General features: G+C 42.4%; 1 protein-coding gene across 1 annotated transcript in view; it reads right to left on the reverse strand.

Moving 5' to 3' along the window:
- The window catches only part of igf1ra (insulin-like growth factor 1a receptor), a 73220-nt gene extending 50470 nt beyond the window's left edge, over positions 1 to 22750 (reverse strand). The window contains exons 1-2 of the mRNA XM_031869532.1: positions 21631 to 22750; positions 12563 to 13126 (exon numbers count right to left, since the gene is read on the reverse strand). Coding sequence (XP_031725392.1) covers positions 12563 to 13126; positions 21631 to 21721 — 655 coding nt within the window. The 5' untranslated portion in view covers positions 21722 to 22750. The remainder of the gene's footprint in view (positions 1 to 12562; positions 13127 to 21630) is intronic.
- Positions 22751 to 23712: the final 962 nt, after the last annotated feature.

Consider the following 23712-nt stretch of genomic DNA (forward strand, 5'->3'; position numbering starts at 1 on the left):
GGGGGGAATGACCCACATCTGTAGTAAATGTAAATAAATGTAATCTTAGATCATTAAAAAGTTGGCGTGAAAACTGTTCTTTTGTGTTTGAGCTCTCAAACAGAGTTATGACCTCCAATCCGATTTGGATAAAGCCTCATAAACAAAGAAATGTCAAAAGCATGTCTGGAATGTTGATGTTTCACAACAACCATTCAGATTCAGCTATTCTATTATTTCTTAACAGAAAGTTCGGTATTTTCCTGCATTGAAAAGGACACAAAGAAGAAAAAAAAATAGCAACACACCCTGTACAGTTAATGAAACATATAAAAGGTACAAAGTGTTGCCGTCATATGCAAAATTTCCACTTGGTACGGCATGTTTCTACTCAACTGAACTTCCTCTTTTTTTGTTTTCCAATAGCAATAGTTGTGGATAGGAGTTGGTACTTTCATTGTTACCACCTCAGTCGAGGTTCCAAGCGGGCTAAGTGGTTACTTGAAGGTGGAGTTAAAACACTGCAGACAACTAAGTGGTCAAAAACAATCGTCACTCGCGCTACACGGTACGTCCTGTACAAACCCACCATTTTTAGAATAGCCAAGTTACTGTCATTAGCGACCACAATGTTTTTTGTTCTCGACCCAGATTTTGAAAACGCCAGCCAGCAAAAACTACACTATACAATTGACGGAGTGCAGACGTTCCTCCGTTCTGTTTACTTGTTTGGAGTGGTGTGTTGAAGATGATATCAGTCGTTTCACGCAGTTTCGCTATGGCAATCAGCTGAAACTACACCTACAATGAGGGGCTACTATCTGCAGTGAAAAATGAAAGAGGAAAAAGGACCTCGTACCAAAGGTGAGTTGAGTCCAGTCAAGCTAAACCATGCAGTGGAAATGAGGCAATAGAGGCATCAGGAACCAAAGAGAAGTAACAAAAGACTTGTTAGTTTGGTTCACTGTAACGTAAGAAACAGAGACAGGCTTGCACTAATGTAGCATTTGGATATATGAAAAGGAATGTGGCTCTCCTCTTTACATTAGGCTATTTCCATGTAGAGAAAGAACGACACACTACTGTTTTTAAATTGAATCTGATGTCTTTGATGTACGTCCATACTGTAGCTACAAGCATAAACAGCAGATAAACAAAAATGTTGTGGTCCATCCATTACCGGCTGGGAAAAACAACAAAGTAAGTCAAAGCAGGATGAAGTTCAAGGGGTTTTCCTAAATAGGAGCATCTGTGTCATTACCCCACACACAGGCGGAGGAAGGGAGAAGGAAAGAAAAGGCTTGGAAGATAATACCATATATTATGCAGGGAGGTAGGTGGAATGCAAAAAACAAGCTTTTTACAAGCAAGTACATGTCTGGTCTGGAAAAGTGCTCACAACACTACATATGGGACCGAACAGTGTCTCACTGCTGGGAAGGGCCGGGACACGGACCACAACACAGCAAATACATAAGTGAATTTTTTTACCGGATCATGGTGGGCGGGTGGATTTAGACTTAGTCATCAACAGCAAGTCATGGCAGTTCCCAACCACATCACAGTTAAATAGAGAGGTGTAACAGAACAAAAGCCAAAGCAAGCTGGCCACTAGCGAGGAAAGGCTACGCTGAGTGTGAGTAATAAAATATGAATGAGAATGGGCGGTGTTTACATGCACGCTGTGGGCTAGTGTCTGTCATGTTTATCAGGCAGCCACAGAGACAGAGACAGAGAGAGAGAGAGAGAGAGAGAGAATTCCTGACGCACACTCAAGTGCAAACAAGCCCTGCAAGCCTTGTCTCTGTAATTGATGCACTAATGGGAGTGGGTGGTGTGGGGTGGGGGGGCGTTTGAACTGAAGGTGGACGAGTCCAGACTGGGACTTCAAAAGGCCTGCTGGACGCTTATCAACAAATGCGCTCTCATCACACACAAGAGGACGGAACAGATGAAAGGAGTGCTAATGCACCTCCACCTAGCATCCACTATGCTCTATCAGCACAGCAGACCTGAGGAGCCCGGCTGCCATAGGGAGATGCATAGCATCGAAACACACACAAACAAAGAGTCGGGGTCAATGAGTTCCTTACATCGGTAAGCAAGCTCATCGTTGAGCAGAAGATCCTCGCGCATACATCCAGCAGGCTTAAATGAGGGCTAAGATAATATGCAATATTATCATTTATCATCGTTAAAGGTTCTCAATGAGATATTCAGAGCATCAATATAGCAGCTACTTGCAATGTAAATAAATATAGTGAAGTAATGTCCACCTGATGACAAATTATACATTATTTTATATGGTACTTTGCATACAGTTGCTACATTGCTTTATATAAGTCATGTTAATTATTCTTATCACATCCCCAGCCTACAGGACAAATCTCTCTGATGATCTCATTATGGGTCAGCACCGTGTTGTCATGCAGGTGTCCTGTTGGGTTACAGGAAAACAGTACATACGTATTGACAGACATAATTGTACTGTCAACTTACCTTACCCTATCTGCCACCATAGAGTCACAATAATCTTTAAAGTCCTGCGAGTCTAAAGCCAATTTAGCGAGGATGAATGAGGATAGTGGCAGCTCCCAGGTGACGCGGCCTTTCCTTCCCCCCAAGCAGCAGGCAGAGATAGGGCTGCAGTGGGGAGCTCCAGAGACCTCTATATTTATCTGACACAGTAACAAGCCGCTGTCTGACTGCTGCGTAGTGCAGTACAGCTGTACAGTTTCTCCTCAACCGAACCACCCCCCCGCCCGCCCTATCCCTTCTCGGACTATGCTCCGATGTGGCCAGTGATGAGGGAACCAGGGATGACCCAGCAACATGTCATCACTTTGAGAGTCAACGTGAATAAAAACACGTTTGCATCCGCGTCTACAGGATGAAGGAAATGCACTGAATTCTGGCACTACATAGCTCGTGTGTGGCGCTTCACACGCTGCTGGATTTCTCTACAGGAGGAGCCATATTTCAAAGTTGAGAGCCATATTTCATCCTGGGCCACCCCAATGCTGACAAAGCACCAACTGGTGATTGCTGTGTTTGAGTGGCCCATTGAGGCGGACGGCCAAGGAGCTGATGTTCTGCCAAGAGGGCTGGAGAAGGCCGAGGAGCCCCAGCCACCTGTGCCCATTAGGCTGCGTGCTGACAACTGCACTAGGCCCTGGGGATCCCACCAAAACAAGCTGAAGAGAGGGGGGGGGGCAGGCATGGTCAAGGTCATTGACAAAAAGCAGATTAATGACAAAAGACGAGCCAGGCTGCTTTATGGATTGTTGACACTAAAAGATAAAGATATACGGGGGAAGATTTGTGAAAGGTTGACATGATCAAAACTTTGTTTGGAGCAAACATAACGTCAATCTTGATGCTGGCTAAGAGGGAACTGAAAGAAAGGGTTTGAGGGGAAGTGTGCTGTTGTCCCAGGCCTTTCATTTAGCTGTGTAATTCATGAGATTACCTTTGAAATTTTATGATGTTCTTTTATCTCCTCACTGTGCACATGCTCAAAAAAAGAACGGACGGCAAAACACTGCTGGCACGCTGAGGCCTGCATGATATCTCTTTTATAGATAGTACACACACACACACACACACACACACACACACACACACACACCACACCCATTAGATTCATGATGCATCCTGAGCTAAGCAGCTGCAGAATACAATAACTGTTCTTTACTTATTGTACAATTACTTTTCTAGATTTGATTACAAGATGTATCCCTATTCAAACTTTGTGTGTACCTGCCAGCTTATGTAGTACCTGTGCACAAAGCTTTAAAACAAGATACACTGACATGCCCATGGGAAGTGGATCTGTTTTCAAAGAGACACACATTTCAGCCACGTGTGGAGGAAAGGGTTGAGAGAGTAGATCGGATCCCCATCCCCCTCCCCCCCCTCACCTACTTACCACACACGCACACACACACACACACACACACACACACACACACACACACTGCTCCTCTATTTTCTTCCCCTGTTGTGTGTCTCTATGACCTCAGTGAACCTGACTAACTATTCTGGCAAAGCATGACACTCTCATCTCTCTGCGGTATGCCAGCGTACATCCTCACCTCTGCAGGAGATCTGGGGTTTTTTTCCACTGTGGAATCAACCCATCCTCTCAGAGCTTACTTGCAGGCATGGCACATTATCTCCCAGGAAGCAATCAAGCCAGCCCAGTAGTGAGTAAATGGCTGGTCTGGCCTGCACTATATGGAGGGATAGAGCCGGGGCATGCAGGCAAGCAGACAGAGGCACGGATCAGGCGCCAAGGGCAGGCACAGACAGCGGGCGTGGGCACTCGTCCTCCCTGAAAGGTGTCACTAAAAGGCGGTGATAGACCTCATCCTTCCTGCCATTTAGAGCATGAGTGAAGGGAACCTCTCATAACTTCCTCTCACAGAGCCGGGGGGCCCCCCGGCTCTGTGAGAGGAAGTTATACTATTCACGCGGATTTATGAATGAGTGGTGAGAGCAAAGGATGAGTCACAGCTTCAGAGCTGTACAGCCAGAAGGCAGCAGGCAGCCTATCACCAGAGGCACTGGGTGGCTCAAATAGGCATCAAGCAGGCTGGTGACGCACTACACACTGGGCTGGCACATACATTCACACAGACACACACACACACACACACACACACAAAGACAAACACAGCAGGCACAGTCACAGCGGGCACACACAGTCTTGGCATAAGTTGAGTATATGTGTGTGTGCATGAGTGTCTGTGTGCAGGTGTGTCAGTCAGTGTCTTTGGAGGCTAGCAGCTTGAAACACGGGTCCTATTTTAGTCAATCAAAGCTATTAAGAGGAAACTTAGGGAAAGAGGCCAATCTGTCAGTGCTTTGAGAGGAGTCCTTTGTAGGCCACAGTGGACAGGAGTCGGATAAACTCACGGCGCAGGCCATCAATGGACAATAAGCCCTGCTGTTCATACATGGACAATAACACACTGTATTGCCATGTCATCATGAATGAACTTTGCTAACTTGCAATAATCAAATTGAAACTATGCAGGGAAAGACACTGCTGTTGACATTAAAAGTTAGCAACAGCAGGCGACACGTGTCTGTGGCTTTTCATGAATTTCACCACACTCTACTCGAGCAGTGAGGCAAATTTAATATGTAACAATTTTGCATTTGGGAGGAAGTCAAAACAAATTCAAGCGAGAAGCAAAAGAATTCCATTCTGACCAATCACACTTGCCACTCGTGCTCCAGGCCTCTCAAAAGTCCAAAGGCAACCAATAAAAGCAATCGAGCAGAAAAACAATTTGTAACCAAACAGAGTTTTTCCCCTTGCTTTACGAGGGCTAAGGTTATACTGAGTGAAGAAGGTTTCTGTTTTGGGTGAATGTAATAACATCGGCTGGTAACACTTCCCAAGATTTACATTTATGAATGTGACCTAGATGGGAGAAAATGTGGCAAAGGCCAGGAAAAGAGACGGAGGACGGGGGGTGCAGGGATGTAGATGGAATGTACCGAGAGAGAAAACACACACACACACACACAAAGAAGCAATCACAAATGCATTATTTTAGTATTTTCTGTTCACATTAGAATTGACAGCTAATGGTTGTAGTTAATATGCTATTAGATCTTCGATAGATGAAAAGAAAAACTGAATTAAGCCCCTTTCCCACTTGACTAAATACCCACAAACACCCACTAACATCTGGTTTTTGTCTTTAGTGGGAAAGGTTACAATCAGCATTCATTCCTGGGACAGGTAACTTTACAGTAGTCACGGGTATTTATCGGCTCCAGCTCTGCTCGGCAGTGATAGAAACATGACACTCGGGTGGACACGCTAATTTCAGCCCCTTTCTTTGTCATCTTGGCCACAAATTCTGTCTAAGCTGCGCCCGAACGTGGTTCCAAATTAGTCTGCATCAAGTTTAAAGAGAGACTGAATAGGTAACAGATACTTAACAAAATAAGTAACCAACATTTTCACTGGCCTCCATGCTGCTGTTCTCTGTTTACTAACCCTGTTTTCCAGCGTTGATGTGATGTTGAACGCGACACACCAGAATAAAAAAAACAGAAAGGCATACACATCTACTGGCAATGGGAAAGGACTCTACTGCCTGTTGTTTGCAGGTGTTCTCACAAACTCAAATTTGCTGACATGGCTATTAACTATGAAACACCCTTTAAAGTTTTGACGAGTACCATGACGAGTACCATGATTACTCAGTATTAACACATTTGTAAAATATGTATTCATGCTCTTGCAGAGAGTTAAATAAGCACATTGATACCATTAGCATATCTGTCTGTTAAAAATGAAGCTAAATGCAGTTAGCCTAGCTTAGCATTAAGACTGGTAACAGGGGGAAACAGCTAGCACGGCTCCGGCCAAACGTAACAACCAGCACCTCTAAGCTCAAGAATTAACCCTTTGTGTATTTGTTCATGCAAAAACTGAATTGTGCTTTTATATTGTAGCTTCATATTTACTGTACAGATATGAGATGTCCGACTGTACCGAGATATCCCTGCAAGAAAATAAGCACCAAAATATTTAAATAATATGTATTCATTTATAAAATGCTAATATAATTTGCTGATATAGCTTTAACACGAGCATTACAGCCTGTTTGCTATTATAACAACCTTTGCTACTATGAATAGTATTTGCTCATTTTAGATTTACTAGCAAAGTTGTTGTTACTTTACACTTCACTATCAACACGTGTAGGCAATATACTGGCAGTCAATAATTAATGAATAGATAAGATGTCAGACATTTCCCCTTTGAAGTACGGTATACCGCAGCTGAAGGAGCAGCAGTTAAGGAACAACAATAGACGCTGTTGTGTCCACGCTCTTTGTCTGACACGCAAACACACAGAACCCTATTGACAGCCTGTTGTCGCTTCTCTTGCCCTTGGACCACTGTTTATAAAGACATAAGCCTCTAAGAGCACAAAGAGAGCAAAGGCTGCCGTGAAGGGAGCTTTGTCTGCTTTCTCTAGTGTAATGTATTTATTTCAATGACACCATGGAGTTGTAACACTAAATCAATAGTTCCCAGTCCTCCGGGGAAATATCAGAGACAAGGGCGTGTGCTCAAACAAACCAGAGTTAACTGAACAGGATAACTGTGTCTCACGTGTTGAATTCAACCTCCTGCAGTTACCTACAAGGTCCGCGTCTACACTAACGTAGAAAGGGTTGAAATGTCGGGCAGTTAAGAAGCACAGGCCCGGTTTCTCCTTTCCCAGGACGCCGGGAACCACACCGATGAACAAAAAGAAAATAAGAGCATGCTAGTGGGGAACATGACGGATGTGATTATTCCATGTTTAGTCTGGTGGTTGTGGCAGGGCAGGAATGAATGAGCCTGATTGACATGAGTGCCATCTCTCTGGCACTAACACTGGCACGCTGCCTAAGCTCTGTACAAAATGGAGCAGAGCGCAGGCGAGCGGCTCGTGCTGGGTGGAAACATCAGATGTACGAGTACTGAGTCACGGTGCCGAATGTGGGCCCAGGAAAGCATCGGACTGTCAAGACCGGAATTTGAGCCCTTTCCTGCATCCTGTCCCTATGACCACAGGACTTTGATAAGCTTCAGAAAAGCCATTAACTATTTAAAAGCTTCCGTGTGTCTGCTGTTGCATGTTGGTTAAACAAAGAACGACTGACAGATGATCATAAGAACTCGGCCCGCCTTGGTGCACAGTCACCTCAATCAAACAGAACATAGACCTACATCAATATCATCCCCACCATCAGTTTAGCTCCGTCTTATTGCCAACAAATAGTCTCTGTATGGCCCTGCACATGTGGTCAGCACATACAGCATGTGCTGTGTATTTCCCCCTCTCTATCCTCTCACAAGTTCAACTGCAATGAGTAAGCCGTCAGGAATTTCTACCTTATATGCTTAAAGGGGCAGACTCATTCCACCACACTTAACATACATGCCTTATTCCTTAAGTGTCAATAAATCTAGCTCTTAGCCGGCACAAACGGAGCCTAATTTCTACTCAGTACGATCTTTCTGCAACTAATCTTGACAACAACAAGCATGAGCTATGTGGTAGCTCCAGAAATCAATTTACAAAAGCCTCTGAGGGGAAGGAGGATTTACATTCTGTTTTCTGATTAAATCATGTTCTTGTCAATAACATTCTGAATTAATTAATTAGCACCGAGAACCAGGAAAACAACCAACAGGGAAAATAGAATAAAATGAAAATGCTGTTAACAATTAGATGGATGTAACTCTGCTGTTTTAAAAGATAAGTCTTGTGATAGTGTATTTTTCTTATCGTCAATAAATCTCAAATAACATTTGCTAAGACCTACAGCTTTAAAAGAAAATGACATAGCCTTGTTTTTGTAAATGGCCATATTTCCCATCTTACCAGTGGGGTTAGGGCAGAGTGCCACAGACAGTGGAGGGAAATCAGAAGGCATTAAGAAAAAGATTGTTGGTTTTGGTTCTTTTATTGGATTTGTTGACAATAATAAAAACAATTGAATATTGACAGCCTTATCAACTCTATCAAAAGATATCAAAATGTAGAAAAAAGGAGCAGAAAGAGTAAAAAAATACATACTCTAAAACACAAATTTTTATCCTACTGTGAAGTGGCCTTAGGTCAGAGCACTCAGACCAGAGATATCAAGTGGGTCTCTGGCAAGGAGGGAGTAAACATATTATCAAATGCAAAAGTCTCCCGGGCCAGTGCTTTGCTGCATTTCTTCACTACGAGGATACACAGAGCACAGACTGTCTGTGGCACAACAGGACAGCAGGTCTCCTTACGTCACATTTCACCTTACATCACTAGAGGGCAGACGCTAAAATTCAAACTGACACTGCTGCACCAATTCCAACCAAGTTTTGCTTTATCAAAAAGCAAAGGCAGTGTCAGTATTTGGAATTTTTTGATTCATTAAACATTCACAGTCAGACTTATCTTCTGACATTTTCTATTGATATCAAAATACAATATTCAGCACGTGATATTCCTTAAAATCAGACAACCTACAGTAAGTTAGTATTCTATAACATAAGAAAACATGTGAGCTATGTGAGGACTACCGTGTGTGAAAGTGTGTGCTTCCTCGTGGAGGTATGAAGACTAACCTGCCCTGAGACTGGCATGGACACAGCAGCATGGTTTCCTGCTCGTCTACCTAATTTTAAAGCCTCTTGTCTATCTGGCTTTGGCTCGGGTTCAGGGGCAGAAGGGAGGCCTGTCTGCAGAAAACACAGACACGGAGACCTGAGAGGGCTATTTGAAGCAGGCCAGTTTTCAGTCATGGGGTCCCCCCAAAACTCAAAGCAAACAGTGTGCTATGTCAAAGGATCCACGGCTTGGCCAAACAAGCCAGCTGGCTGTGACCGCTGCAGTGATGAGAGAGTGTCTCCTGACAAGTAAACAGAGCAGAGATATCTGACAGCCAGAGCTGTTAACAGCCCCTGATAAGCCCTGCAGAAAAGAGTGAGGTGAAAATAGAGGAAACACTAGCAGAAAAACTGACAAGGATAAACGGAGTTCAGATCAAGGCTGAGGCTAAGTGAAGTGGAAAACGTTAGTGAGGAAGAAACAGACAGACATGGTACGAAGTGGGGAAAGCAGCAGCAGGGAATACAGGGAGGATTTAGGAGGAAGCATGGGGGGGGGGGGGCAGAAAAGGGGGAGTGACGTGGGCACATTTTCAACCCACCAAGCACTGCGCTTTAGTGAGAGCTTGCTGTTGAGCTTGTATATGTATACTTGACATTTGTCTGACATTTCCCCTCAGTGCACCCTCGTTCTGCACATGGCTCCTCAGTCAGGGCCTCTCTTCGCATCGCTGCCTGCCACTAAAAAGCACCCAGAACCTCCGCTCCAATCTGCACATCCCTACACACAGTCACTCCCACTCACTTCCATCCAGCCACATGCACAGAATTAACCTTTCAGTTGTTCGTTTCTGTCCAGCATCATATATATACACATCTAATACACCCAAAACTGTTGTGGGAAAAAAGTATCTGGTATACCAGATACTTTTTTCCCACAGTTTTGGCATCATGTGGAAAGAGGAGTTTTGTTGTTGCCCTGTGAAGCACTTAAGGCCCGGAGGCTAAAGTAATGTGCTAGGCAGACAGAGCTCCCTCCTCATGTAGTGTAATTAAAGAGGAGACCGGGCCATATTGACTATAAAACCACTGAATGCCCTTGAAGGAACATCTGTACTGGAGAAAAACAAGACAATTACGCAGAGGGGTGGAGGGAGGAGAGAGGAATCTTAAGCAGGAAGGAGAGAGGTAGACACATCAAGCCATAAAAAGACAGGGTGAGAAATGTTATCTTTGCATGAAGCCTGGAATATTTACAGACCTCATAGACTTGCTCTAGCTTCATTCTGTTCTGTTATGGAATCAGTAACTCCTCCTTTTTTTCCCACTGTGTTGCTCCCCGGAGCCTTTATCTGCAGCCTTGAGACCTCAGGGCCCTCTAGATGAATGCAATCACCCTGACCTCGGCCTGGGCCTCACAGAGAAGTGAACTGGTTCAAACAATACTCCTGCTCTGCCTCTGAAGTCCGGCATGTGAGAACAACAGACTGCAAAACACTACATAGTATCTAGTGTGGGAAGAGCAGACGTGACTTGAAGGTCATTCACAATGTAGCGTTTAGCAAATAAAGCAAAATGTAGGAGACAAGAAAAAACAGAGGCATAACAATAAACACCATAGCTTTTCTATAGAGAGGGACATTATCACCAGGAAAAGGACACAAGCTTGATTTCCACTATTTGTTCTGAGGGTCCCCAGGGGTGGAGGAGGGTGGTGTTTAAGACTCCCAACTGACCATGGGAGCTGTACACAGGTCTGTAATCGAAAAGGGCTTTAGGGACATTTTCCCACCATTATTTCAGACAGATGATAATAGGACAGAGAAAATGGCCCGCAGCAGCAGTCTGAAACAAGTTTTCTATGCCAAAAGGTCTTAGTTTATATATTCCTTTTCACCAAAAAAAACATTTATCTATGAATCTTTTTTTTACTCCACAATACAGTATGGATATTCAGACTCAAGAGAGAGGGAAATATAAGAGGCCAGTCCCTCTCAAGTACCAAAGTGTTAATGGCAAATTAAGAAATGAAAGGGAAATAGTACGCAACCCTGACGACACAGCATTGATCCAACATCACCATCCAAACCTCAAATAAAAAACATCTATCAAAGCAAAGCAGCAGAAAGATGGAAGACCATAACTTGTCCTGTTATATCTTGTTGTCGGCATCTGAAAGGCATTTCATTAATCATTTCTACATGTAATAAAAACCTCTAAAATACCTCTAGCACTGGCACTTTTTTGTGATATTTATGATACAGACAGCTAATGAAATTGAAGCACCATTAATATGCTTTAATTCCTTTGTGTATTTGTAAAAAGATTTAAAGATATGTTAATAGTCTTTTCCGATTTTTTGTGATTACCATTTCCACTGGTGAGATAGGGAATTGTGTGTTATTCTTAAGTGCAGTCTGTGAAGGAATTCGACACTGATCAAAACAACCTCTGCAAATCCTCTTCACCCTTGGAGAAATGTTAAAAAACAAAGCATAGATGGCCTAAGGAAACAACTAGGGGCTGGATATCTTCATAATAGCTGCATGAAAGGCGATACAGCTAAAGAAACATGATATTTAAAAAATAGTTGGATTTTATGTAAGGAAGAACGGAACATTTCACCAATAGCTCAGCTTAGTCTGTCTGTGTCAAACAGGCTGCAGGAGTACATTTTAAAAAAGGATTGAACTGCCTGCTACAGTAGTTTTGAAGAGACATGAGACAGCTGATCTGGTCGTCCCAATTTCTAATCAAAATGCACAAGCTGTCTCTCAGTCTGTAATCTGAGAGAGTAAGAGCGGTGAAGATATGTAATGTTGCTACAAGCTGCTTCACTCGCCTTGAGAGCCGTGCGAATATGGATAGATGATATGACCCTCCTCTGAACTGTTTTTAAAAATGCATGACCCTACCGCGGGGCCGAAGTTATACAAGGATGACCCTCCCCCAAATTCTTCAATATACCCCTTTTCATGAATTGCAAAAAGTCCCTCAGGCAAATATTTAACTGACATGGTCCAGACAGGTAGACTAGCTCATTTCTTGGCAGAGCAACGTTAACCTCAACTGAGTATGCCTTTCTAATACCCGGTGCTCTATATTGCAGCCATCCTTCACTCCACAAATAGCCTGATCTAAAGACAAGGTCTACATAATGAACAGAGAGGAAATGTTTGCACTGGCCCGTGGACAATCCTGCAGCCTGACGGAAATGAAGGAAAAACACTGCATAGATTCATGGGATTTGTTCGCCAGTGAAAAAATGCACAATTTCAGAATGTTTATAAGACTGGAAACCACCTACATTGATCAAAGTCACATCCACATTTACTGTATCCCAAAATGTTGCACACCGCCGTACAAAATCTAAATGCATTTGGCAAATATAACATTTAAAGCTGCTTTGTTCTTTCTCAACATCATGTGCTGGGATAAAGTATAAAACAAAAACAGAATAGACGTTACCTTTCTGGCACTGGCTGGAGGTCCAACAGCGGTAGTCGTAGTTGTCATTGAATGACGTCCTCTGACAAAGAGGGTTATCCTCCATGATGCCTGGGCAGACATTGTCACACTCCTCTGCCTTCTTATTCCCATTGATAACGTTGTTGAACTCAGCATCCATAATAAGAGACCAGTCCACTGAGTCTAGGTAGCAGAGCTCAGGGTTCTTTTCGATCCGCATGGCTCCCCGGGTGATGTTCCTTAGGTTGTACAGGCCGATGTCCTTCAGGCTGGTCATCTCGTAGATCACCAGGGCATAGTTGTAGAAGAGATTGCGCCCACGTATGACACTCAGGTTGGGGAAGAGCATGCTGAGGCTGTCCAGGCCCGAGACACGAAACAGCAGCAGGTAGTCAGTGATGACGGCCAGCTTTGGGAAACTAAGGGAGCGAAAGGCCTCCTGGTGGATGTTGTTGGTCTTGTCGTTGATGAGGAGGATCTGCAGGTAGCCCTCCACCACCGTACAGTTCTCCAGCCGCCTGAACTCGCTGATGTCATTTCGGATGTCGATACTGGGACCACAGACTGGAATAGACAGAGAAAGACGACATTTATTTTCTGTTGTATCAGAAATGAATTGAACAGAAATGTTTGGTAGGAAATACAGCAATGCTTCATGCAGATCACTTTTGCCAAAATATTTTTATTATAATAATAATCTTCTTGAGGCATATAATCGTGTTAGTCAAGATGGTGAGGCTGGTACTTTGCTGGCAACATGTCATACATACAAATAATACAGAGCTCTGAAAAAGGAAATCATACTTCAAGCTACATTGAATAAAAGAAGTTTGTGTTCCCTCAGTCATGTGGCATAGCACAAAAGAGATGTGTCATCGGGGTCAGCTGAGGTAAAAGAGACTTTTAATATAGAGGTGACTTGTTATTTAGTTTCACGTGGACGTTCACAGGTTAACACGTTGATACACCCTCTGTATCTCTATCCATCACATCAAATGCAAACCTTTCCCTGTAAAATGTTGTGTCTGTCACCTCAGATAACCCCAGCATTTGAATAAGCCATTCCTCTGTCCTCGGAAAACAACACTTGAAACCAGTGCCTGGAGCGCTCTCAAAACACACACACACACACACACACACACACACACCATTTATTATTGATAACAATCAACTCTCCCTCTAATCGTGCATATCAATTACTACACCTGGGAATTAACGGTAGATGATATTCTCATAATGTTATTGTGCGTTAATGCAGTGGTTCCATTACCTTGTTTGTCTGATATACCTTCACAGCCTTGTCTAAGGAAGTGAGATCTAGTACCACTGTCATGTTGCAAATAAGTTTTATGAATTGCTTTCATGCTGTATGCATTCGTACCTCTTGGAGTGGGAACATTAGAAGTTTTAATCATTTATACATTATTGTTAGCTAACCAACCATTTTCAGCAATTATTTTTCACTCACTGCTTTGACCATTAACCAAATATTTTGAGTTAACGGGAACTATTTACTTTTAGCCAACGCTGACCGGTTTAACCTTTACTTTTAGCTAACGTTAAGTATTTTAACTAATAAACCTTTACTTTTAGCTAACTATTTTAACTATTTAGCCATTATACAGCTACCTGTTGTAACCCTAGTTGACTGTAAAGTAGACTATGCGTCTACACTTTCGCCATTTTGAGTTTCTGACGTTATTAATGGCCAGCGGCGGAGCGGCGGTATCGAGGTCCCGCCCACACGTCCGCCCGAGCCAGTCACGAGCCACCTCACTTGCTTCTTAACTAGTTCTGCACTCTCAATTGCAACACAGGTGTTACAGCTGACTCATTATGTGGAGGTATATTTTCAATTAGTGATTAAAATTCTTAGTTGAGCTGCTATGCAATCTTTCCACATACCTCCAAGCAACTGTACCTCCTGAGGTTCAAGCCTACTCATGTTTAAGAATCACTGCTCAAATGCCACCGAGCTGAAAAGTTTTTCTTTAAAACCTAACAGGTAAAAATCTCTAAACTCCCTTACATAAATACATGCATTGCATTAACTATTTATGAACAATAAATGACTTATATAGTTACAGAATTGGCACTGAAGCTAACAGGTTGCATAATATTTTGAACTGTCTAAAAGAAGGTTCACCACTCAGCACAGGAAATGCCTTGACATATGAGCTCCTTGGTTAAACCTGTTATGTTCTTACAGAGGCTTAGGACGCCATCGCAGTGAGAGACACTGTCACAGCGGCCGGTCCAAGAGACAAACAGGCATGTTTTCAATGGGAGTCTTTGATCCTTGTCAAATCACTAGGGATAACGCAAAGAGCTGAACTGTTTCTAGTCCTAAAATAAACACTGTGCCACCAGATGTCTTTCTAAAATGGTTGTAGAGATTTCAAAAAAAGACATAAGTGACCTCTCCTCGGTATTTATTCAACCATATGATGTGTAAGTGCTCTCAAAATGTCCCTGTGAGTAAATTAACTTAACAAAAAAAGGCAATGTTTGAGGTTCTTTGTTCAGACTATCCTGCCAAAAATAGAAGCTGCATTGTTTATGTGCGTGAGTGGGCTATATTTGGTCCTGTCGGGGTCTTTCACTTCTCCAAATTTAGAGCGGAAACGATTACTCCACAAGAAAACAGTATTTACTTTCTCCAATCAACACCAATGCCCCTGGGCTCCACTTGTGAGCCATCGAACTGCATGTCTTCTTTGTTTCATTCAGAATTTTCTCCCAGCTTCTCCAGCAGCCGGAGTGAGAGGGAGAGGGAGGAGGGGGTGGAGCCACTCCAATACAAAGACTAATTTGTTTGTTGGTAAAGAGAGACTCTAGGCCCCACTTCCTGATGAGGGCATTAATAAAATCAGGCGGCATCTGACCAGAGAATGGGAGGGGGAGCGGAAAGACACTGTGACAAAAGAGAGATAAGGTTTCTGCCATGCGTTTCTATCGGAGGCCATCCTACTGGTGTAAAAACACAACCAACAGAAACTGCTAAATGCATTAAATGTATTCCTGTGTCTTTTACCACTACCTCTAATTGATTTATACTAAAAACTGCTGAATAGAAAGAGAGAAGAATAGAGCAAAGGAAAGCACAATGAAAGAAACGCCTCCTCTTTGTGATTCCCTTGTTCTACTCATTAGACATGTTAAGTACCAGGAATGCCAATCATTTCCTTGGAAAAGGATTGAGTAGGATGTTGCCTCAAAACTAAAATACCCGGTTTTAAACGGAAACATATTCATGTGGCTGTAGCCTAAGCCTCCAGGCTTCTCCGGTTCTTTCCAGTGAATCCATTTGTCGTGAAGACAACAATGCATGAATCAAATGTGAATACCAAACCCTTTATTTATTGCTACATAAACAGGAAGAAGTGGTGGGGAAAAAAAATGAAAGCGCTGACATATAATAATGACCAAGGAGTGATGTGATGCTTTTAGCAGCAGTGTCCACAAAGAGGGATATGCCGGCATACATGCGTCTGTCTCTCCCTCCTGTCTCTCTTTGCTCTTCACACTGCTGAGTAAACACACGTATCTCCACAGCGTAATGCGATCCATCGGCTCATGTTTATGATTGATAAACCTTGCCCTGGCCCTCCAGGGAAATGTCACCACACATGCACACACACACACACACACACACACTCAAACATGACCCTAAGTCAGTCAAATCAAGGCAAAGCTAATGGTCACTGTTTATCTTAACTTCACATAAACTGCGATTCTGATTCAGTAAACACCTTATATGTAAATAAACTAAATCATAGTTTTGGCTTTGCAGAAAAATGACTTTCAGACCACATGTCGTAATGTTTATCAAAAGGCCAGAGACTCACTTAGCATTGTGGGAAAACAGAATGTTGTTCTTTTTCAGACATCCAGCTGTAAACTCCATGAAGGTTATCAGGAAGATTCCTCTGAAGAGTTATTATGCGAGTAACTATATTAGTTTTTGATTATGTCGAAAAACGATAAAGTATCACACTGGGGCCTGCAAATATTAAGTACTTCTACTGGAGAATATAGTAAAACCACTATTATTTGTAACATTTTAGAATTTGAGTATAGTTGTATTCTGTAGCATTGAGAGAGCTCCACTGAGATATTTATAATATGCTATATATAAAAAAAAAAACAATCCAATTAAAACCATATCAAACAAATACAGCTTTATCAGTTTTGAGAATGCCACACTGTCTGCATGTTGTGTGACCCCAACATGGGTGCAAACGCACCCAAAGATTGAAAATGTCTGGTGTAGGAAATATTTTAAAAATATGCATCTTGTATGAAAGAAAATGTTAAAATGTCTTATCTTGTGTTTGACATCATCCTTCTTAAACAATATATCAAAGTCAGTACTAATTGAGAGACATGTTTGTTATGATTATATGTAATATAATATACATATAATAAAAGTGTCAAATGTACGTTGTTTTAATTTTTAGTAGATTTGATTTTTTCAACTCAACATTCAGATCTAGTCCATAGGCAATCACAAAGCATCTTCTTCTACTTATGAGAGGTGCACATAGATGCATATATGGCATGAACAAATGTTAGAAAGATTTAACTCACTGAACTAGAACAACCGGCACAAAAATGTCCCACTAAAATCCAGTTGCTGTTGCAGTGAGGGAGCTGGTCACTGTGTGGTCATATCCCCTCACACCTGTCACATCAACTGGCCCTAATCCCCAGCACACTGGAAGTCATCTGACCAGCGGTCTGGTGGGCCACTTCCCCTCAGTGGACCATACTTCAAACACTGTGGCTCAGATTTCACCAAAACCCCAAACAGTAACATTACACTCTCCATCACAACAAATGTCTCGCAAAGACCACCCCCTCCTCTCCCAGAATAAGGGTAGGGCAGGAGGCAACATACTCTATACTGTACATGAACAGTAAAACGTGATCATTATAAACAACCACATTTCATTTACTGCTCGATTGCAGTGAAATATGGTTTGCAGGGATTTCTATTTAGGGTTAATGTCTGCAAGGATATATTGACGCTGCAGGAAACTTACAAAGTAAGAGAGGGGAAAATTGAGGAACTTTATCAGCATTTAAATTTAAGTGGTGATAAATGTATTACTTTCTTGGCTATGTTGTAGCATAACATCCTTTCTTGGAGTCACCCCACAATTATTTTTGATACCACTGCTTGTGATGCAGCCGTTTGTGAATAGAAACACAAGTTTCTGCCAGGTTCACTACATGGCCTCTCTGGTGTATAAGAATGAAATCCATAAAAGAAAACAAAGTAAAGTGAATAATAAAGCATCATTTCAGGCGTTCTCCTAATGAATAGATTTAATCTGAAGCTATAGCCCTTTATGACAGTGTATTGCTATATTTCATGCACCTATGCTGAAAATCACATGCATATACAAATACAACTTGCACCTCAGCATTTACAGTCTTCCTTTATCCTTCATTAAACACAAATAACCAAGTGATGACCTGACGATTGAAACAACGAAACATGAAACAACGAAGAGGTTTCTCGCTGAGATTCTGAAAACACCTCTGAGATTAATCTTTGGCTGATGAATTCTCCACTCGGGACAGATCCACATTCAGTTCTTGATGAACAGCTTTCAACTGATACACCAAGTGCCATCCATTGGAAGAGCTAACATTTGCAATCATCTCATAAATTGTACAATGCTCCACAGGCCAATAAAACGGCAGCCAATGATGATGTATGTGCGGTTGGCCGGAGACTGCGTTTGAGCAAATCCAAAGCAGGCCACTTGAAATAACGTGTTTAATTAAGCATTGTAAACCTCAGCTGGCAGCCTGGAGGAGCTGCAGGACAGCATTTGACTGCACTCTCACAAACTAGCCCAGTGACACACTTTCACATCCTTACACAGGGGCACGCCACTGACTCAGGCTGTCACGCCGAGTCCTGCTGCAGTACACACAGAGAGCTGCACAATAAACTCACATGCATGCACACAAACAAACTAGTACACACACCATAGGGCTATGAACACTCACTACACTTGGCAGTGGGGGGGGGGGGATACAAGGCATTCCTGCATCCAGCCAAGCCAGGAATAGGGGAAGGGAACGCATGGTGGAAGGCTGGGGGGAGTGCATGTAACCGTGTAGCCCCAGTCACAAGATGGATTGGGGCACCTTGGAGTAGAGTTACAGCAGTCATATCTGAGCCACTTGCCCCTCTGGCACGCTAGTTTGAATGTATGCATGTTGCAGTGTTTCTAATTTGTTTGTGAACTTTTACATGTGCAATTTGTTTAATTAAAAAATATATATATATATATCTGAGCCACTTGCCGGATCACAACAAGGAGAGTACTGCAACAAGCCATACCCCAAATGGAGTGGTGGGAGGGATGCCTGTCAAGGACAATGCTTGCTGACGTTCGATTATTTATGCAGCCATTCAAGTTTTCCGGAGCAACATGTCCCTTCATAAATAACTGCACAAGAACACTGGTGTGCCCTCATGGAACGGGACAGAGGGTGCCTGTACTCACACAACCCCTGCGCCAATGTTGTTGGTGACATATCTATTTATAACCCTAATAGTAGTGATGCCAAGTGATGAAGTTAAGCGCATCGGTCTGTACAGGAGACCGCTCCGTACGAACAGCAAAAGCCAATAAAACAGTTCACAAACTCTCTACTCTTCCAATCAACAGAACCAAGTCTGTTGCTCTTGCAAGTGTATTTTTGCACATTTCTAAACATCGAGTCTCTATCTACCTCACGCTCTCTCCCTTTTAGAGACTTGTTTGCTGCATACACCTGGAAGCCACGGCATGGAAAGTTTACTTGTGGTGAGAGTTAAAAGGGATCTTAATTAGATATTATTGGTGTGGACAGATTATCAAAATGAATAAGAGAGAAAAAAAAAAAGGTTTTCAACACCTAATGGAGCTCTTGGATATCTGTGTTTTTCCACTAAGTGATGATAGATATATTTTGACTCTCTGCAGCCCAGTGAAGTAAACATCATCCCCAAGCAATAAACTGGTAAGACTCATCCCTGTCTTGATATTCACCACAGTCTTTGTCTATGAATGCTTTGTTCTGAAAAGCCTGATGTATTATACACCACAAAGCATCAAGATCTGAGGGAAACCACTTGTCTCCCAGGCCCCTGCTGCGTTCATGGGTGTCTCACTAACTCAGGAGGGTGCACAGAAACGCACCCCCACATGGCTGAGGTCGGACCACTGGTCAGTAGGACGAAAACAGTTTTTTCTTCTATTTGAATGCTAATAGAGGTCAGTCTACATGTCTCCCTCCCATGTCAAGTTGTCTCCACCATCCCACATGTCCTCTCAGGAAACAGGCAAATTAGTACGGAAGTGATGCAACGCCCTAAACACACACACACAAAAAAAAAATCATGCCACCCAGGTTACGCAGACACACAATCTCTGGGCTCAAGGTGGAACTGGAGGGGTCTTGATGTCTACTGAGCAGCAGTCCAATGACTGTAAATTGAAATAAACACATTAAACTTCTCTTAGTTCAAAAGGAATGTGACTTTGAAGAAGTTTTAAAGTGGAAGTAGTATGACAGACGTTATACCAAAATTGGCTAAATCGTTTTTAAAATTACAGTTTGTTTTGGGCTAAGATTTTTTTAAAGACAGATTAGTTTGGTATTATCTTTGCCCAACATGGTATTTAGAGAGATTCAACTGAAAAGCCTAATAGTTTACATCATCACCAAGCAGTTGGAGAACTTTCTTTTAAAGGGCTGTATAGGCCTTTATATGCTGAGCAATGAATTGTGAATTCCCAGTCGTTCTATTATAGCATTGGCAAAAAAAAAAAAAAAACCTTGATTCCAGCTGCTATATTAGATGAGATTACTTCAAATTGCTTTAGATTAGATGAGACATGTGCAATATGCTCGCTGAAGCATTGATGAGCACATTCTACATTTTAAACCATCAAAACAAAACATTGAAATAACAGCGAGGGCACTGAAATGGGTAAAAAGTTGAGGACATTTAACATGACTAAACAGAAAGTACTTTGAAAAGCGCCTACATTTTAGGGGATTCCATGAGAAATAATCAGTGCAAGTCTGTTATTGGTTCGTAAAGTACATAAAGCACTCAAACGGAAATCTTAACAGAGAAAATAAAACCTCTAAAATTTGAAAATAAAAAAAACATTCACCTACTCCTCTGTGTTGTTTTTCAATACGCGTCTCTGTCTTGTCATTTTTCATCTCTAGTGTTTTATTAACAGAGTGAAAACATGATGTTAGGACTGGATGGGAAACGCGCCCGCACTCAGGAGCTCCTGTATGTTATGGCTTGCATTAATTGACGCTACACACATAGCTGCACGCAGAGTAGTTGCCTATAGTTTAATGAGAAAGGGGTTTGGACAACATCATTACTTCCGACAATAAGCTATGTTTAATCACGGCTGTTTGTGAACATAGTCGGCTGAAGTAAGCCTTTTAATATTTTATTTGCATGTTGTTGTTGTTTTTTTTTTTTTTATGTATGGCATTTTAAGAAGCAAATTAAGGTTTGTGTCTGATTGAGGATTTTCATGCGCAGCGACGCCACACAACGAAATGCAAAATGGCCACATGGTCGTAGTAACCTTCAGCTCTGGTCCCTAGATTCATCCTCTGCTCTCTGGATGTCTGACGTGAAGATTACGGCGACGTGTGTCTATAGCTCTACCTGTTTCTAGATAAACAACCGCTTCATCAAATGTGGCGACATTGCGCACAATAAAGCAGATGTTGCTTGAACGTGTTAACCTGACGGGCAGCTGTACCACATGGTCCTCCGCTAATATGCAAGTAAAAGGCGCACGTCGGTGAGCTATATGCTCATTAGGTTTGTAGTATTGAGTATCTAAGACCTGAGGTAAAAAAGAGAAGGTGTTCCCCATCATTTTGTTTCAATAAACACAGTGTAACCCATTATGTATCCCGCTCGTCAGCAAAAGACTGCTTTACAAGAGGTTGAACTGAGACACAAAAAAGCACATTATGTATAAACTTTAACAAAATATGAAAACAAAAAAAAGACTTACTCTCTCCATGTGTGGACCAGATGCAGATAGAGACAGAGAGCATCAGACCCCAAAACAAGGTCGGGCTACCCATCCGTGTGTCAGATCTCATGTTCAAAAAATAAAAAGGCAGGGATGGAATTGAAGTAAAATAATGAAAAATATACACACCAGCTCTTCAAAAAGGAATATGAAAAAGAGGGGAAACAAATGTCTGTAGCCCTAAAGGGGTACTCTATGGCAGCCTGCAAATGCGTGGCTTCCAGGATTTACTCTAAAAAAATATAAATAAATGTGTACAAAATCGCTTTGATAAGATATTCCTTTGAAGAACAAAATAAAAATAAAACAGTCTGCTATTTTTGCCAATCACAGGATACTTTGACGTCGGCTGTTATGGCACACAAGCCAGTGATTTTACTGGATAAATGATGGTAATCCCCATCTTCAGTCTCCATCTCTTGAAAACAGCAGTGCGCGTACAGTGCGATCAGGCCTGGTAATAACAACACAACAAATATCAGACTAGATGTTATTATTGGGATCCTTTCCCACCATAATAAATTAACGCCAGTCGCTAACAAGGATCCCCGTGATTGTGTATGAGGGGAGGAATGGGGCAGAAAACACGTCCAGATCCACAGGGGTGGTGGCTGCGAGGTTGAAAAATGAATGAAAACCCTTTTTTCCCCTTCTTTTTTTTTTTTGCTTATGCCATTTAACCAGCACAGGCTCTCGATCCCCACAAAGCAGTCCTGGCCCTCGGTGAGAAGTCGCTTTATAACCCAATTGTCCAGCTCCTCGGGTCGGACTTATCTCTGCCGTCAGTCGGGATTTGCAGCTGAAAGAAAACACCAGACTTGTGCCACGCAAGAGAATGGGTCTCCAGCTCTCCTGCTAGACGACCTCAGCTGGGGTTGGGAGGGAGAATGTGTCCACAAGGAGTTGCCCTTTGCGTATGTTTCGCGTTTGGTCTTTATCCTCATAAAAAGAGAGAAAACGGAAACTCCCGCTGCGTGTATATCCAGAGGCTGAAATCCAACGGTTCGCCCTCAGTTAACGCAGGCTGTGGGTCCGCGCTCCTCCGTGGAATCTCTGCTGTAAACAAGAGTCGGCTTCTCTCACACAGAGACACATAGTGCTACGGATAAGGTGGCCGGGAGCAGGGCGGAAAACCCGGACTGGATTCAGACCCAGGGATTCCCAAATCCCACTACACCCCAAAGGAGACGCCTGGTAGTAACACCGCACAACCCCACCTGCGGGTGTCGCTGGGCAGCCGTGGTGTGAGTAGGCTCAGACCTTTTAATTCAGTAGAAAATTCGATGCCACAGTGTATAAATGTCATGTTATTATTCAAAGCCATGCATTAAAATTTGACTTCATTCAAAATAGGAAGTGTCTGCATCAAAATATTCGTAAAGTACTAATTTTGCAGAATAGCCCATTTCAGAATAATGCACATTATACATGGATGATGATTAATGATGCATTCATGTATAGGCTACATCACTTTAATATTTCGGCGGGTAAATGTAATGCATAGCAAGGTTTGACAATCAAAGAAAGGCTGGGATTTGTCACAACATGGTCTGGCTTCTTCAAAGGCCTTTATTAACAAAAGGAAAGTAAATGGTTGACCTTTTCTGTGGTCTGTAGTTGCATGAGTGTGGCTTTTATGCTCCAAGGAAATGACAAACCAAGGGTTGGCAGCAAATGTTGCAATTTCAAATGTGTCACTTCGAAAGAGTCATTTTAGCACAATTGACCATTCGATAAACCCCTCCCCTCGAACAGCACTTGCTATTTTGGTTTAGCACCTGTAACAAGATCCGACAGGTCGTTCCAGCTGCTGAAGCAATATTCAAATAGTTTTTTTTCAGCCATTCGAAAACTAAAAACACAAGAGCAAAGATATAAGTAATGGATTAAACATTGAGTCTATCTGCTCTAACGTAAAATGCAATAGCCAGCATGTCCGTGTAACACTACCTCATTACCTAAGAAATAATACGTATATTTACCGACTGAAGGTGTTTTTGGTAACTTAAGCCACTCTGTGCAGCTGGTTATTATTTTTGGTGAACTCCAGCGACCCCAGCA

This window comes from Anarrhichthys ocellatus, unplaced genomic scaffold (assembly GCF_004355925.1).
Source record: "Anarrhichthys ocellatus isolate YVR2014 unplaced genomic scaffold, GSC_Weel_1.0 scaffold2, whole genome shotgun sequence".
Lineage (NCBI taxonomy): Eukaryota > Metazoa > Chordata > Actinopteri > Perciformes > Anarhichadidae > Anarrhichthys > Anarrhichthys ocellatus.